The 13176-nt window shown below is 39.4% G+C and overlaps 1 protein-coding gene and 1 non-coding gene across 4 annotated transcripts; both read right to left on the reverse strand.

Annotated features, from left to right (window-relative positions):
• Positions 1–1289: 1289 nt before the first annotated feature.
• Positions 1290–1361, reverse strand: TRNAP-UGG (transfer RNA proline (anticodon UGG)). The gene has a single exon. It is a non-coding gene; the product is annotated as a tRNA-Pro (tRNA).
• A 1468-nt stretch (positions 1362–2829) lies between these two features.
• LOC131335847 (uncharacterized) lies at positions 2830–12902 on the reverse strand. 3 transcript variants are annotated; one of them, XM_058371381.1, is made up of 3 exons: positions 12492–12902; positions 4994–5048; positions 2830–3575 (listed from the first exon to the last, which is right to left on the reverse strand). In XM_058371381.1, exons 1-3 carry the CDS (start codon positions 12790–12792, stop codon positions 3173–3175), a joined length of 759 nt encoding a protein of 252 aa, XP_058227364.1. In that variant the 5' UTR covers positions 12793–12902; the 3' UTR covers positions 2830–3172. The 3 variants fall into 3 exon arrangements, with proteins under 3 accessions (XP_058227364.1, XP_058227365.1, XP_058227366.1); XM_058371382.1 differs by lacking the exon at positions 12492–12902 and adding an exon at positions 6552–7002; XM_058371383.1 differs by lacking the exons at positions 2830–3575; positions 4994–5048 and adding exons at positions 7889–8258; positions 10930–10984 and having other exon boundaries at positions 12492–12897.
• Positions 12903–13176: the final 274 nt, after the last annotated feature.

The following is a 13176-nucleotide window of genomic DNA, read 5'->3' on the forward strand; positions in this document are numbered from 1 at the left end:
TTTTCAACGGTCCCCGTAAAAAATAAGCTCAATCCAATACCTATATGTGCTTCATCCAACCATCTAATTTTTCATTCAGATTTTCGAATAATGAAAAGTTATACGATTGGATCGAGTATCTATAGGTATCAAATTGAGATTATTTTTTACGGAGACCCTTGAAAAAATATTGTTCATTTAATGAACGGTTCGGATGATTTGTGTGGGATCCGTGGTGGGCCCCATAACAAAATCTGTGCACAATCTGTGCACAGATTATATGTGTGTGTAGACTTTCTGATATGATCATGACCTACCCAAGGATAATGGACCCGCCACGGTTCTATTTTGATAATCTCAGCCGTTCATTTTGAATGTTTTTTTTTTCTTGGCTATCAAAACTTTTATATCACACTCGAAGGGATACATCGAGGGGGAAAGTCGTTCATTTTGAATGTTATTGGACATTTCTAAAAGTCTAACAATTTCAACAAATAATACTTCATTGATTTTGAGAAAGGGAAAAGTCTTCAATATACACCCTTTTAAGGTACCTATTGTGTGGTTCATATTGTGCCACCTCATAAAAAATTACTTGCAAGACTGGTCATTCGTAACATTTTGTTTTATATCGTAACTTTTATACTAAAAATTCGTAACTTTTCATCAATATAATTCCTAACTTTTTAACAATAGATTCATAACATTTTGGTGTATTTTAATAAGGATGCATATGATACACACCCAAATAAGGAGTATGTATTGTAGCACTTTCCGAAAGAAAGATATATAGTTAAATTCATGAAGGTTCATTTTATTGTCAGCCCTACGTTTCTCTCAAGACAAATCCAACTCAATAAGGCACTTTCGCTATCTGGTTGACTTGATTTTTGCACGGAGAATTTAACCATTGAGACTCATATACAAAACAACTCAGATAATCAAAATACAACCTAGGTAGTTCTATTTTTTTTTTTCCTTCATACCGGAATCATATTTGGAGGCCACGGGAGGAAATGACACGAGACAATCTTCTGCAAACGAATTCTTAGATTGCGTTTGGTTGGATGAAAGAAGTAGAGGAAGAAAAGGGAAACTGTGAAATAATATAATTGCGAATATATTTGTTTAATGTAAATATCTCTATTCCATTTTGTCCAAGTAGAGAAATATGAATGACATAGATTAGATTGCATATTTTGTTCATTAAACAAGAACAGACAAATTGGAGAGAGAGAGAGAGAGAGAGAGAGAGAGAGAGGTATGAAGGTCAGATAAGTGTGATGAATGGCATACGATATTCCCAAAAAGGGGCATTCCGAGAATCGAACTCGGGACCTCTCGCACCCAAAGCGAGAATCATACCACTAGACCAAATGCCCACTCTTGTTGAGTCGGTTAGTTTACAGTATAAATCGAGACAAAAACAGAGCCATTTTTCTGCCATTCCCCATGTACATTAACTTCAATTTGGAGATAATCAGAACACTGTAATCCAAATTTTAACTCAAAATTTAGGAAGGCAACATTGTTACTAGAGAATTATTTAAGAGTGCATGCACTAGTTTTTTTTTCATGAGCAAGAACATCATGTATATTACCTTGGACCTCAGGGACGGAACTAGAATTTCATAAATGTGGGGGCCAAACTATGAACAAGATTTTGAAATTTCAAGGTTCGGAAATAATTGAAGAAAAAACTTATGGGAGACCATAGCGCAGAGAGAGAAATTGGGTTTTGGGACCTAAAACGAACACATTTTTAAATAATTTAAATGCCTAAACAACATTCAATACAAAATACAATATTTTGGTGTTCTTAAAAAAAAAAAAACTAATATTAATATATATATTTTTTTAAACCCCGAAAACAACGTGGGGACCGTGGCCCCCATACGACCACACCTAGATCTGTCTCTGTCCGACCTCTCGGTCATCTTAAAAGTCTGAGGTACAAATAATTATGGGGAGGATGCCGAACAAAATGCATGGCAAGGCCCAACATATGCGCAGCCTCCCGAGGGATAATTCACCTATACATATGAAAAGAAGACTCTTCGCAAAATGATCCGCAAGAACAAGAGGGAAAAATGAGAGCAATATGAGCAAAAACTTTGTTGAGTTAATATTCCAACTTTGTGAGAAGACTAATTTGACCGTCAGAGGACCTTCCCGGCCGTGACCTCCTGCCAGAGTGTCTTAATAGTGTTCTATTTTGTTGTCAGCAGGTCAAGAAGTCAATGCAATCGTCTTCCAAACATCATCATTACCAACAAATAGGGGGGAGACCTAGACCCGAGCTCCACATTAAGATATCAGACAATCATACACTCATCCATTCAAGTTAACTTGCATGTTTTAGTTTTCTATTGATTTCAACAATAATATTCCAAATGAGTCGATTGACTTCGAGAGACCATTGTTCATCTCCGAAAGGCAACACAATTACCGGTTACAAACTAAGGAGACCATTGTTCATCTCCGAAAGGCAACACAATTACCGGTTACAAACTAAGGAACTAAGCACCACGTACAGCGCTAGGTCCTCTGAAACCACACATTTTTATTCCCCTATTCCAATGAATAATTTTTCCTTTTGTTATCTCAAAGACATGATTGAATGGCAAAGAATGCACTAGCATAGGGGAATACAAGAAATTTTAGTATAGGGGGGGGCCTGGTGCCCTTAGCCATAACCTTCTTTACCCACTGGCAAAATCAGAGATGCATTCTAGCTACTCAAACAAATTCACTTCTAAGAGCATCCGTAGTGGAATAACCAAAACCACTTTTAAACAACTTTTCCTTTTTTCTTTTCGATTATGCATCAAGCCAAACAGAAGAACTATATAGAAGCAAGAACAAGCGGGAAACATTTATTACATCAATTAACAAAGAGAGGTCCTCCAAAGTACTTCAAAGTAGACAGAAACACATGACTACTTGGACTTGGGCTTACAATCTTATTCCCAACACATGACTCTTTCGACTTTCCCACAAGGTCTCTTAAGACTCCTACGACTCAATACAAAGAACTTAACTAAATGACCCTTCAACAAGCTTAATACCAGCTACCAACATTGAAACTTTAAAAGATACCCTTTGACTTCCTCTTTGACTTGTGACTCTCCAATTGCTCCATGAATGCTTCACCCACTTGTTCTTCATCAGGTATAGATGCAATTTTGAACCATCATTTGAATCTTTTTCTTCCAAGAAAGAGAAATCCCGAGAAATCCGTCCGTAAATGACGAACTCCATGGAAGATATGATAGGCCAGGGCTAAGGCAGTTATCTCGACAGAGATTAAGATGAGCTTTGATGAAAAAAATAAGGATTGGTAGAAAGTCTCATAGGTGAAGCAAACCAAACCCATTTTCAGACAAAGTTGATAAAAAACCAAAATTATAGTGGTTAAGAAAATTCCGGTGATTCTATGGAAAATGGAAAATGTCGAACTGAGCTGTGGCTGATAAATAGGAAGATGAGGAGATAACGGGCGAAGGGTATTCATGCTATTAGCAGCCTTCGTTGCATCCCCAGCAAGCGTGCTGCAGTGCCTTTTAACTGGTGGAGAGAGATGTTTTGCAATTTCCCTGCAGTATCATCACATGTAACAAAACATATTAGAAGCAAAAAACTGCTAAAACTCGTACGCAGAAGCATTCTACAGTTGCGATTTCCCAAAAGTTGCAGTCTTTTGAAGGATAACACTTCTAACAATAAACAAGCTCACAAAATTGTTAAAAAAGCCAACTTTAATAGAGAAGTTTAGGTCTTTCAAAGGAAAAGATGGTCCAGACAGGGAAACTGGGATTGCAGTAAGATGGTTAGTGAAAAAGAGAATTGGGATTGTGTCTACAAGAAGAATTGTACTCCTTGCATCAACCAAAGATGGTCTGCAAATAGCAAAATGGTAATCTACAATGTTTTTGTGTCAGTTTAATATAGAAGTGTTCCTTCATATAATCTGTTTCGATGTAAGCTACATAGCACATCCTTCATGTCATTCACTATAAACTAGGCTTTGAATAGATCAATAGAATTGTTTATTAAAAAAAAATAGATCAATAGAATTTCATTTAGATGCGTGCTCACTTTGCATGCAAAACAATTCAAGCTAGAGCACCAACTTAGAAAATAGGAAGAAAAAACTGAGAGCTTGATCAAGTTCTCTTGTGTCACATGGAACATATTTGAAGCCAAAGCAGTAGCAGATGTTCTCTTGGCTACCTATTTTGACTAGAAAGTAGAAAAGGGGGACAGGTTTCGCTTTTCTAGGACTTCTTTGTTGGGATATTAATAACAGGGATTTCAGCTATAAAATGCGGTGGTTGTCAGTGACAGAACTAGGTCATTTCCAATTTATCCCACCTCTCACATCATATGTTCATACAGAGCAATATTTCACCTGAGACACGGAATGTATCCCATTTCCTATGTTTAGGATTCTTTATGCATCTTATTGCTTCTCGTCCTGCTGTTCTTCAGAAGAGTAAGAACAAATGCTCAGGTCATAGTGCAAAGAACTAAACCAGCAGGCGGTAAAGTTCATCACCAGGTCAGTTTAGACAAACACATGGATATTAGGCAACCGAGGATATTTTGCTATACGAATATTACTGGGGAAAGAGACAACAATGGAACAATAAGGGGCCAAATATGTATGTTTTTTTGCTAAGAAGACAAAATTCATAAGTGAGCCACCATGTTAGTACTAAATTGACATCCACGAATTATTTTACCATCTCCAAAAACACAGAACCACAAGAACAATGTACTATCACATAAAGGTGGTCAACACTAAAAGGTTTTCTTTTTCCTGATCCGGGTCAACAATAAAAGATTGTAACCAACATAAATCCACTAAAGGGAACTCTATTCGAGTAACAAACCCACAACATTCACATGAAGATAAGGAACCAGATACCATGGAACTTTACATGTTGATAAAAGAATTAAATGTGTTGTCGGATGGTTGGGTGTGTTAGAAAAGAAAGGGAATGTTACTCACGTGTTCTTGATGGTAAGGACTTCTTCCATCTGCTTTCCCTTCACCCATTCAGTAGCTGAAAATCAGGAAAACCCGCAGATAAGATTATTGACGTCGGAACTTAGGAATGCAAAACTCTTATTCTGATGGCAAAAAGTAACAATGAACTTGACGTGCTACTTCACCTTCTACAGTTCACAGGAAGATAAGAGACTATATACAGTAATAAGTGCATTTAACCAAGATATGTTACATCTCGTAGTCACAAAATTTAGTTGTTACCCAAAAACTAGGAATACACTATTATCTTGGTATCAACAAGGAAGCAACTTCAGTATTCTGTTCATTGAGATAATTGTTGGAAAGTGGAAACAATGCATTAGCCACGAGACATCCCTTCTATTCAGTTACCACATCACATTATGGAACTCCAGAGAACTATAGCAGTTGATTTTAACAGAATATGGCCCTTAGTTGGCATCACAGATACTGAAATGTAGCAGAAAGTTTAATCCGTTGTGGTAAAACAAATCACCCAGCAATACCTAAATAGGACGAGTTACATCCAACAATAATCTCCCCCCAAAACCAATGCGTAATGCAGGAAAAACAGGTTAGGAGGAAGGAGATGAAAAACCAGGTACAATAAAACAAAAACACTAAACTAAAACACGAATGGCTGAGCTGATTAAGAAAATACAAAAACCAAGTTAAGAGTTCCCCAATAGTCAGGAATTACCCTTTATCCCTAGACAGCTAGATTCCATGTCCTTTCCAAATCAAATTCAGCAGCCAAATTACCCTTTATCCCTAGACAGCTCTCAACTCTACTGGCTTGAAAGCAAAGCACTTCGGGCATAGCTTTCCCATAGCAAGAAGCTTCAAAATAACTATTTTCCCATAACAACCCCTTGGGGTTTGAATCCCACGGAGGCCAAACATTTCAAACCTTGTGGCCACCATAGAGTTTGCCTAGTCAGTAACTCCAAGGCCCTGAAATTAGTTCAGGTGTGCACAAGCTGACCAGGCATCCATTCATTAAAATAAGAAAAACTATTTTCTGTTAACAAATACAAACACAGCTAAATAGACAGATATAAATGCAAAGGTCCATTCCAAGAAATCAACGTACAAAACTACTACTTCAAGCCCGGAAACCTTGTTTTTTTTTTTTATAATTTTTATTTTTTGCTAAGTAAAAGGCTGGAGGCGAGGACGCCCAGGCATAGCAACTCTCCCAAGGGCTAGTGGACCACAGCCCTTCTTCACAGGAGAACCAAAGAGCCGGGGCAGGCCCCAGAAGGGACCAAAGAGCCGTAAGAAGTACCGCCACACCAAGGGCTAGTGAACCACAGCCTGGCTTCGCAGGAGAACCAAGTTCAAGAAGGCGTCGTCAGCACGACTCAAACCCCTGACCTCTTGGCCACCCAAACCCTGTGGGGAGTGAGCCATGAGCCACTAGGCTACCACCCCTGGTGGTCCGGATACCCGCTTATTAAAAATAGATACAGATTCACACAACAAACCACATAAATGAACAGAGAATATTCAATTGAGTTCTCATATAGTATATACTAACCAGCGGAAGAATACGCCATAGCGGAGCCACAGCCGAAGGTCTTGAAGCAAGCGTCAGCAATCTTACCGGTCTTGATCTGCAGCTTCATCACGTCGCCACAGGCGGGGGCTCCCACGAGCCCTGTGCCAAACGTCGGATCGCTCTTAACGAAGGATCCGACGTTGCGCGGGTGGTTGTAGTGGTCGACGACCCTCTCGTGGTAGATCTGCGGCAGAAGTTGCGCGGCAGCAGGGGTTTGGGTCCCCCGGAACCCTAACCCTAGGAGTCTCTTCGAGGTGAGGCTCAACATTTTTGCTGACTCTGATCTTTTTCCGATCGTAACGTTTCTGGTGTTTTGCGGTGAAGCTTTTGTAGGAGTACTATGTTTTTTAGGACGAAGGCCGCTCTAGATCTAGAGACAGACACAGAGAGAGAGAGATGATAAGTGCCTTGGGCCGTAACCGAGTCGAGTTTCACAACGTTCAAGTTTGTTCGTTAAATTTTTAAATAAATTTGATCTGAGCTCGAACACTATGACAATTTGATGAGCCGAACTTTCTTAGGATTAAATCGAATTCAAACAAACTTGTTTACGATCTTTAACGAGTTAAAAATAATAGACATTTGTACTATAGTCTGAAATTGCAAATAAAAATTTTATTTTCTACATAAATAAGTTCATACCTACACTAAATTATAATAACATATTAGAAATTAAATTTAAAATACTTTTACAAGTTTATACATTAAAAAGTTATAAAATTTTTCTTATGTACAATTAAAAGTTTATACATATTTAGGGAAAGGAAAAAAAATTGCTCGGGTAATCTCGGATTCTGCACAGCATCTATTTCTATGCACCTGAACTTGTTTTGCATTAAACGAAAAAAATCCAAATTTCCACTGACCTGAGGAAACTTCTTTTGCCAACCCTCTGTTTCCTTCATCTTGGACAACAAGATTAATGGAGGGAAGACCTAGTTCATCTCCGCATTCATGATAAAAAAAGATTGTTCATCTCCGGAAGGCAACGGAATTACCCATTACAAACCAAGGAACGTAGCGCCACTACAAACCAAGGAACGTAGCGCCACCTACGGCGCTAGGTCCTCTGAGACCACACCTGTTTATTCCCCTATTCAAATGCATTATTTTTCCTTTTATTATCTCTGAGACATGATTGAATGGCAAAGAATACACCAGAATAGGGGGGGGCAACACAAGAAATTTAGTACAGGGAGCCTGGTGCCGTTAGCCATAACCTTCTTTACCTACAGCCAAAATCAGAGATGCATTCTAGCTACTCAAAACAAATTCACTTCTAACTCTGGAAGTTAGTAGCAATACTTTTAAACAACTTTTCTTTTTTGATTATGCATCAAGTCAAACAGAAGTATTATATACAAGCAAGAACAAGCGGGAGACATTTATTACATCAATTAACAGAGAGAGGTCCTCTAAAGTACTTCAAAGTAGACAATCCTTCGATTATAACAACCAAAGGTGGAAGGTAAGACAGAAACACAATATCCAATTTCATCTTGTATTTTGCTTTTTCGTGATCATCATCAAGCATTAGCAGCTTTCTCGGCAGGTGCAGACTCTGTATTGGCACCTAATTTTCCACGCTTAGCTTCATAATCTTTCACAGCAGCCTTGATTGCATCCTCAGCAAGCATGCTGCAGTGCAGTTTAACTGGTGGGAGAGAGAGATGTTTTGCAATTTCCCTGCAGTATCATCAGATATAACAAAACATGTTAGAAGCAAAAAAAACTGCTGAAACTCGTACGAAGAAGCATCCTACAATTGCGATTTCCCTGAAGTTGGAGAGTCTTTCGAAGGATAATACTTTCTAACAATAAACAAGCTCACAAATTTGTTAAAAAAACCAACTGTAATAGAGGACAAGATTAGGTCTTTTCAAAGGAAAAGATGGTCATCCAGACAGGGAAATTGGGAATGCAGTAAGATGGTCAGTGAAAAAGAGATTTGGAATTGTGTCTACAACAAGAATTCACAAATAGCAAAACGGCAATCTAAAATGTCTTCGTGTCAGTTTTAATACAGAAGTGTACATATAATCTTTTTCGATGCAAGTAACATAGCACTTCCTTCATGTCATTCACAATAAACTAGGCTTTGAATAGATCAACAGAATTTCATATAGATGTGTGCTCACTCGCATGCAAAATAATTCAAGCTTGAACACCAACTTAGAAAAAAGGAAGAAAAAACTGAACTTTTGTTCGAGTTCTCTAAAAACTGAAAGCTTGATCGAGTTCTCGTGTCACATGGAAGTGATGGAAAATATGTGAAGCCTATGCAGTAGCAGATTCTCTCTTGGCTACCTATTTTTGACTAGAAAGTAGAAAGGGGGGACGGGTTTCAGTTATCTAGGACTTCTTTGTTGGGATAATAAGGTGAAATTACACGGACACCCCCTCATCTATCTGGTTTGGACACGGACACCTCCTAACCTTTAAAAACGCCCATACACACCCCCTCATCTACTGAAAAGGAAAAAAAACCTCAACGCTGTTAACGGAATGAACGAAATGTCAAATATACCCTTGGCAAAATTACACAGACACCCCCTCATCTATCTAGTTTGGACACGGACATCCCCTAACCTTTAAAAACGCCTATACACACCCCCTCATGTACTGAAAAGGAAAAAAAACCTCAATGCCGTTAACGGAATGAACGAAATGTCAAATATACCCTTTGTTATGAAATGGAGCAACAAGCATATACGCCACACTTTACTCGATCAGAAATTTCTCTCCACCCTACTCGATCATGGCGCCTCTGTCTCTCTTCCTCTCCCTCTTCAACTTGCATTGTAGATCATGACTAACCTTAGATTGGGAAGAAAACCTAAGTTTCGAAGAACATCGGATCGTGTAAACTGTAGAAAAACTGTAGATCGTGGCCAACCCTAGATCGTGGCAAACCCTACTTTGGAAGGTATGTTTTATATGTAAAAAATTATAGATTTTCTTATTAAATTGCACAAATGTAGATGTATATGTTCATATTATATGATATATATGAATACATTAGGGTTTTTGTTTGGGAATAGTAGGGTTTTTTGAAAGGTGTTGTACAGTGCTGACTTCAATAACCTTTAAAAATTGGGGCTTTTGTTTTTTTGCATTTACTTGTCATCCATTTTGTATTTGAAGTCCTCAAGGGGGCTTTTTCTCCACAACGACAGTAGGAATCAACCCAATTTTGGGTTTGGTTGGAGTTGTAGCTCTAACTGCAGCTATTATATCTGTTGTTGGTGTGGCTATGGTGGCTACTATAGCTATTGTTGCCACTTGCCACCTTCCATGGCTGTCGTAGGAGAGAGAGAGAGAGAGAGAGAGAGAGAGAGAGAGAGAGATCTGATACAGAGTGAGAGAGAAAATCTCTGATATAGAGCGAGTGAGGGAATCTCTGATATAGAGTGAGTGAGAATGAGGAATGAGGTATGAAAGGCAACTAGGTATATGTTGCCGTTAAAGGGCATTTTTGTCTAAAATTTGGCAAAAGTATTGACATGTGCCGTGCAACAAACGGTACTCAAACGGAAGGGTGCTCCTTGGGTAACGGTAGAAGATGAGGGGGTGTGTATGGGCGTTTTTAAAGGTTAGAGGGTGTTCGTGTCTAAACCGAATAGATGAGGGGGTGTTCGTGTAATTTCACCGGATAATAATAACAGGGATTTCAGCTATAAAATGCGGTGGTTGTCACAGTGACAGAACTATATCGTTTCCAATTTATCCCACCTCTCACATCACATGTTCATCCAGAGCAATATTTCACTTGAGACACAGAATGTATCCCATTTCCTACGTTTAGGATTCTTTATGCATCTTATTGCTTCTCATCCAGCTGTTCTTCAGAAGACTAAGAACAATGCTCAGGTCATAGTGCGAAGAACTAAACCAGCGGGCAATAAAGTTCGCCACCAGTTCAGTTTAGACAAACACGAGGATATTTTGCTATACGCAGAATCCTGGTGAAAGAGACAACAATGGAACAATAAGGGGCCAAATATTTATTTATTTTGCTAAGAAGACAAATTCAAAAGTCATGTTAGTACTAAATTGACATCAACAAATTATTTTACCATCTCTAAAAACACAGAACCACAAGAACGACGTACAATCACATCAAGGTGGTCAACAGACTCAACACTAAAAGATTTTCTTTTTCTAGATCCGGGTCAACAATAAAAGGTTGCAACCAACATAAATCCACTAAAGGGAACTCTATTCGAGTAAAAAGCCCACAACATTTACATGAACATAAGGAACCAGATACCATGAACTTTACATGTCAGTAAAAGAATCAAATGCGTGTTGTCGGGTGGTTGGGTGCGTGTTAGAATCGAAAGGGAATGTTACTCACGTGTTCTTGATGGTAAGGACTTCTTCCATCTGCTTCCCCTTCACCCATTCAGTAGCTGAAAATCAGGAAAACCCACAGTTACGATCATTGACGTTGGAACTCAGGAATGCCAAACTTTTATTCTGATGGCAAAAAGTAACACTGAACTTGACGTCCTACTTCACCTTCTACAGTTCACAGGAAGATAAGAGACTATATACAGTAATAAGTGCATTTAAGATAGGTTACATTTCGTAGTCACCCAAAAATCAGGACTACAGTATTATCTTGGTATCAACATAAGGAAGCAACTTCAGTATTCTGTTCATTGAGATAATTGTTGGAAAGTGGAAACAATGCATTAGCCACGAGGCATCCCTTCTATTCAGTTACCACATGACATTTTGGAACTCCAGAGCACTATAGCAGTTAACATGGCCCTTAGTTGGCATCACAGATACTGAAATGTAGCAGAAAGTTTAATCAGTTGTAAAACAAATTGCAACTAATCACCCGGCAATTCCTAAATAGTACGTGTTACATCGAACAATAATCTCCCCCCAAAACCAATGCGTAATGCAGGAAAAACAAATTAGGAGGAACGAGTTGAAAAACCAGCTACAATATAACTAAAACACTAAATGAAAACATGAATGTCTAAGCTGATTACGAAAACACAAAAACCAAATTAAGAGTTCCCAAAAGTCGGGAATTACCCTTTATCTCTAGACAGCTAGACTCCATGTCCTTTCCCAATCAAATTCAGGAGCCAAATCAACAATGCTTTCAACTCTACGGGCTTAAAAGAAAAAACTTCCGACATAGCTTTCCCATAGCAAGAAGCTTCAATTTAACTATTTTCCAATAACAACTAAACAACCCATTGGGGTTTGAATCACACAGAGGCCAAACATTTTAAACCTTGTAGCCACCGGTAGGTTTGTCCAGTCATTAACTCCAAGGCCTCGAAATTGCGCACAAGCTGACCCAGACATACATTCATTAAAAAAAGAAAAACCATTTTCTGTTAACAAATATAAACACGGCTAAATAGACACATATAAATGCGAAGGTCAATTCCAAGAAAGCGAACCATTCCAAACTTTGGCCAGTGGAGGGTTGCTCAATCGTTAAGCCCTGAAATTGGTCCAGGAGCCAAGATCAGTCAACGTACAAAACTACTATAGTCGAGGTGCACACAAACTAGCCAAGAAACCTCATTATCTTTTATATATTTTGCTAAGTAAAAGGGTGGAGGCGGGGGACAACCCGGCATAACAACCTCCCTTGAGCATGACCATAGAGACTCGAGACCCGGGGAAGGGATGAAAGAGCGGTAAGAACTACCACCACGCCAAGGGCTAGTGGACCACAGCCTGGCTTTGCAGGAGAACCAAGTTCGAGAGGGCGTCGTTAGCACGACTCGAACCCGTAACCTCCTGGCCACCCAAACCCCGTGGGAGTGAACCATGAGCCACTAGGCTGGTCTGGAAACCCGGTTATTGAAAATAGATACAGATGCACACAACCAACCACATAAATGAACCGAGAATATTCAATTGAGATCTCATATATATACTAACCGACGGAAGAAGACGCGATGGCGGAGCCACAGCCGAAGGTCTTGAAGCAAGCGTCAACGATCTTCCCGGTCTGATCGTCGACCTTGATCTGCAGCTTCATCACGTCGCCACAGGCGGGGGCCCCCACGAGCCCCGTGCCCACTGTCGGATCGGTCTTGTCGAAGGATCCGACGTTGCGCGGGTTGTTGTAGTGGTCGACGACCCTCTCGTGGTAGAGCCGCGGCAGAAGTTGCGCGGCAGCAGGGGTTTGGGTCCCCCGGAACCCTAACCCTAAGAGTCGCTTCGAAGTGAGGCTCAACATCTTTGCTGACTCTGATCTTTTTCCGCTTGTAACGTTTACGGTGTTTTGCGGTAATTTTTGTACTCTATGGACGAAGGCGGTTCGAGACAGAGAAGTGTCTCGTGCACAGTAAACGAGCCGAGTTTTAGAATGCTCGGCTTCGCTCGTTAAGTTTTAAAATAAATTTCATCTGAGATCGAACTCTATGACAGTTTGGCAAGTCGAGCGTGCCTAGTTTTGAACCGAATTCAAACTTGTTCACGAAACGAGTCAAAAACAATATTAGATATTTATGTCATAATACAGGTCTAGAAAAATTATATTTTGTACATAAATAAGTACATACGTGCATCAAATTATAGTAATTTTGTCACTTCCTTTTTATTAATGACACACCCCTTTTTT

Source organism: Rhododendron vialii, chromosome 8a (assembly GCF_030253575.1).
Source record: "Rhododendron vialii isolate Sample 1 chromosome 8a, ASM3025357v1".
Classification (NCBI taxonomy): Eukaryota; Viridiplantae; Streptophyta; class Magnoliopsida; order Ericales; family Ericaceae; genus Rhododendron; species Rhododendron vialii.

Coding starts and splice junctions, on each gene's coding strand:
- LOC131335847 (XM_058371381.1), bottom strand. CDS start 12,792: ATGTTGAGCCTCACTTCGAAGCGACTCTTAGGGTTAGGGTTCCGGGGG. Junction 5,049..12,491: donor CATCGCGTCTTCTTCCGTCG/GTTAGTATATAT, acceptor CCTGATTTTCAG/CTACTGAATGGGTGAAGGGA. Junction 3,576..4,993: donor GTCCTTACCATCAAGAACAC/GTGAGTAACATT, acceptor ATGATACTGCAG/GGAAATTGCAAAACATCTCT.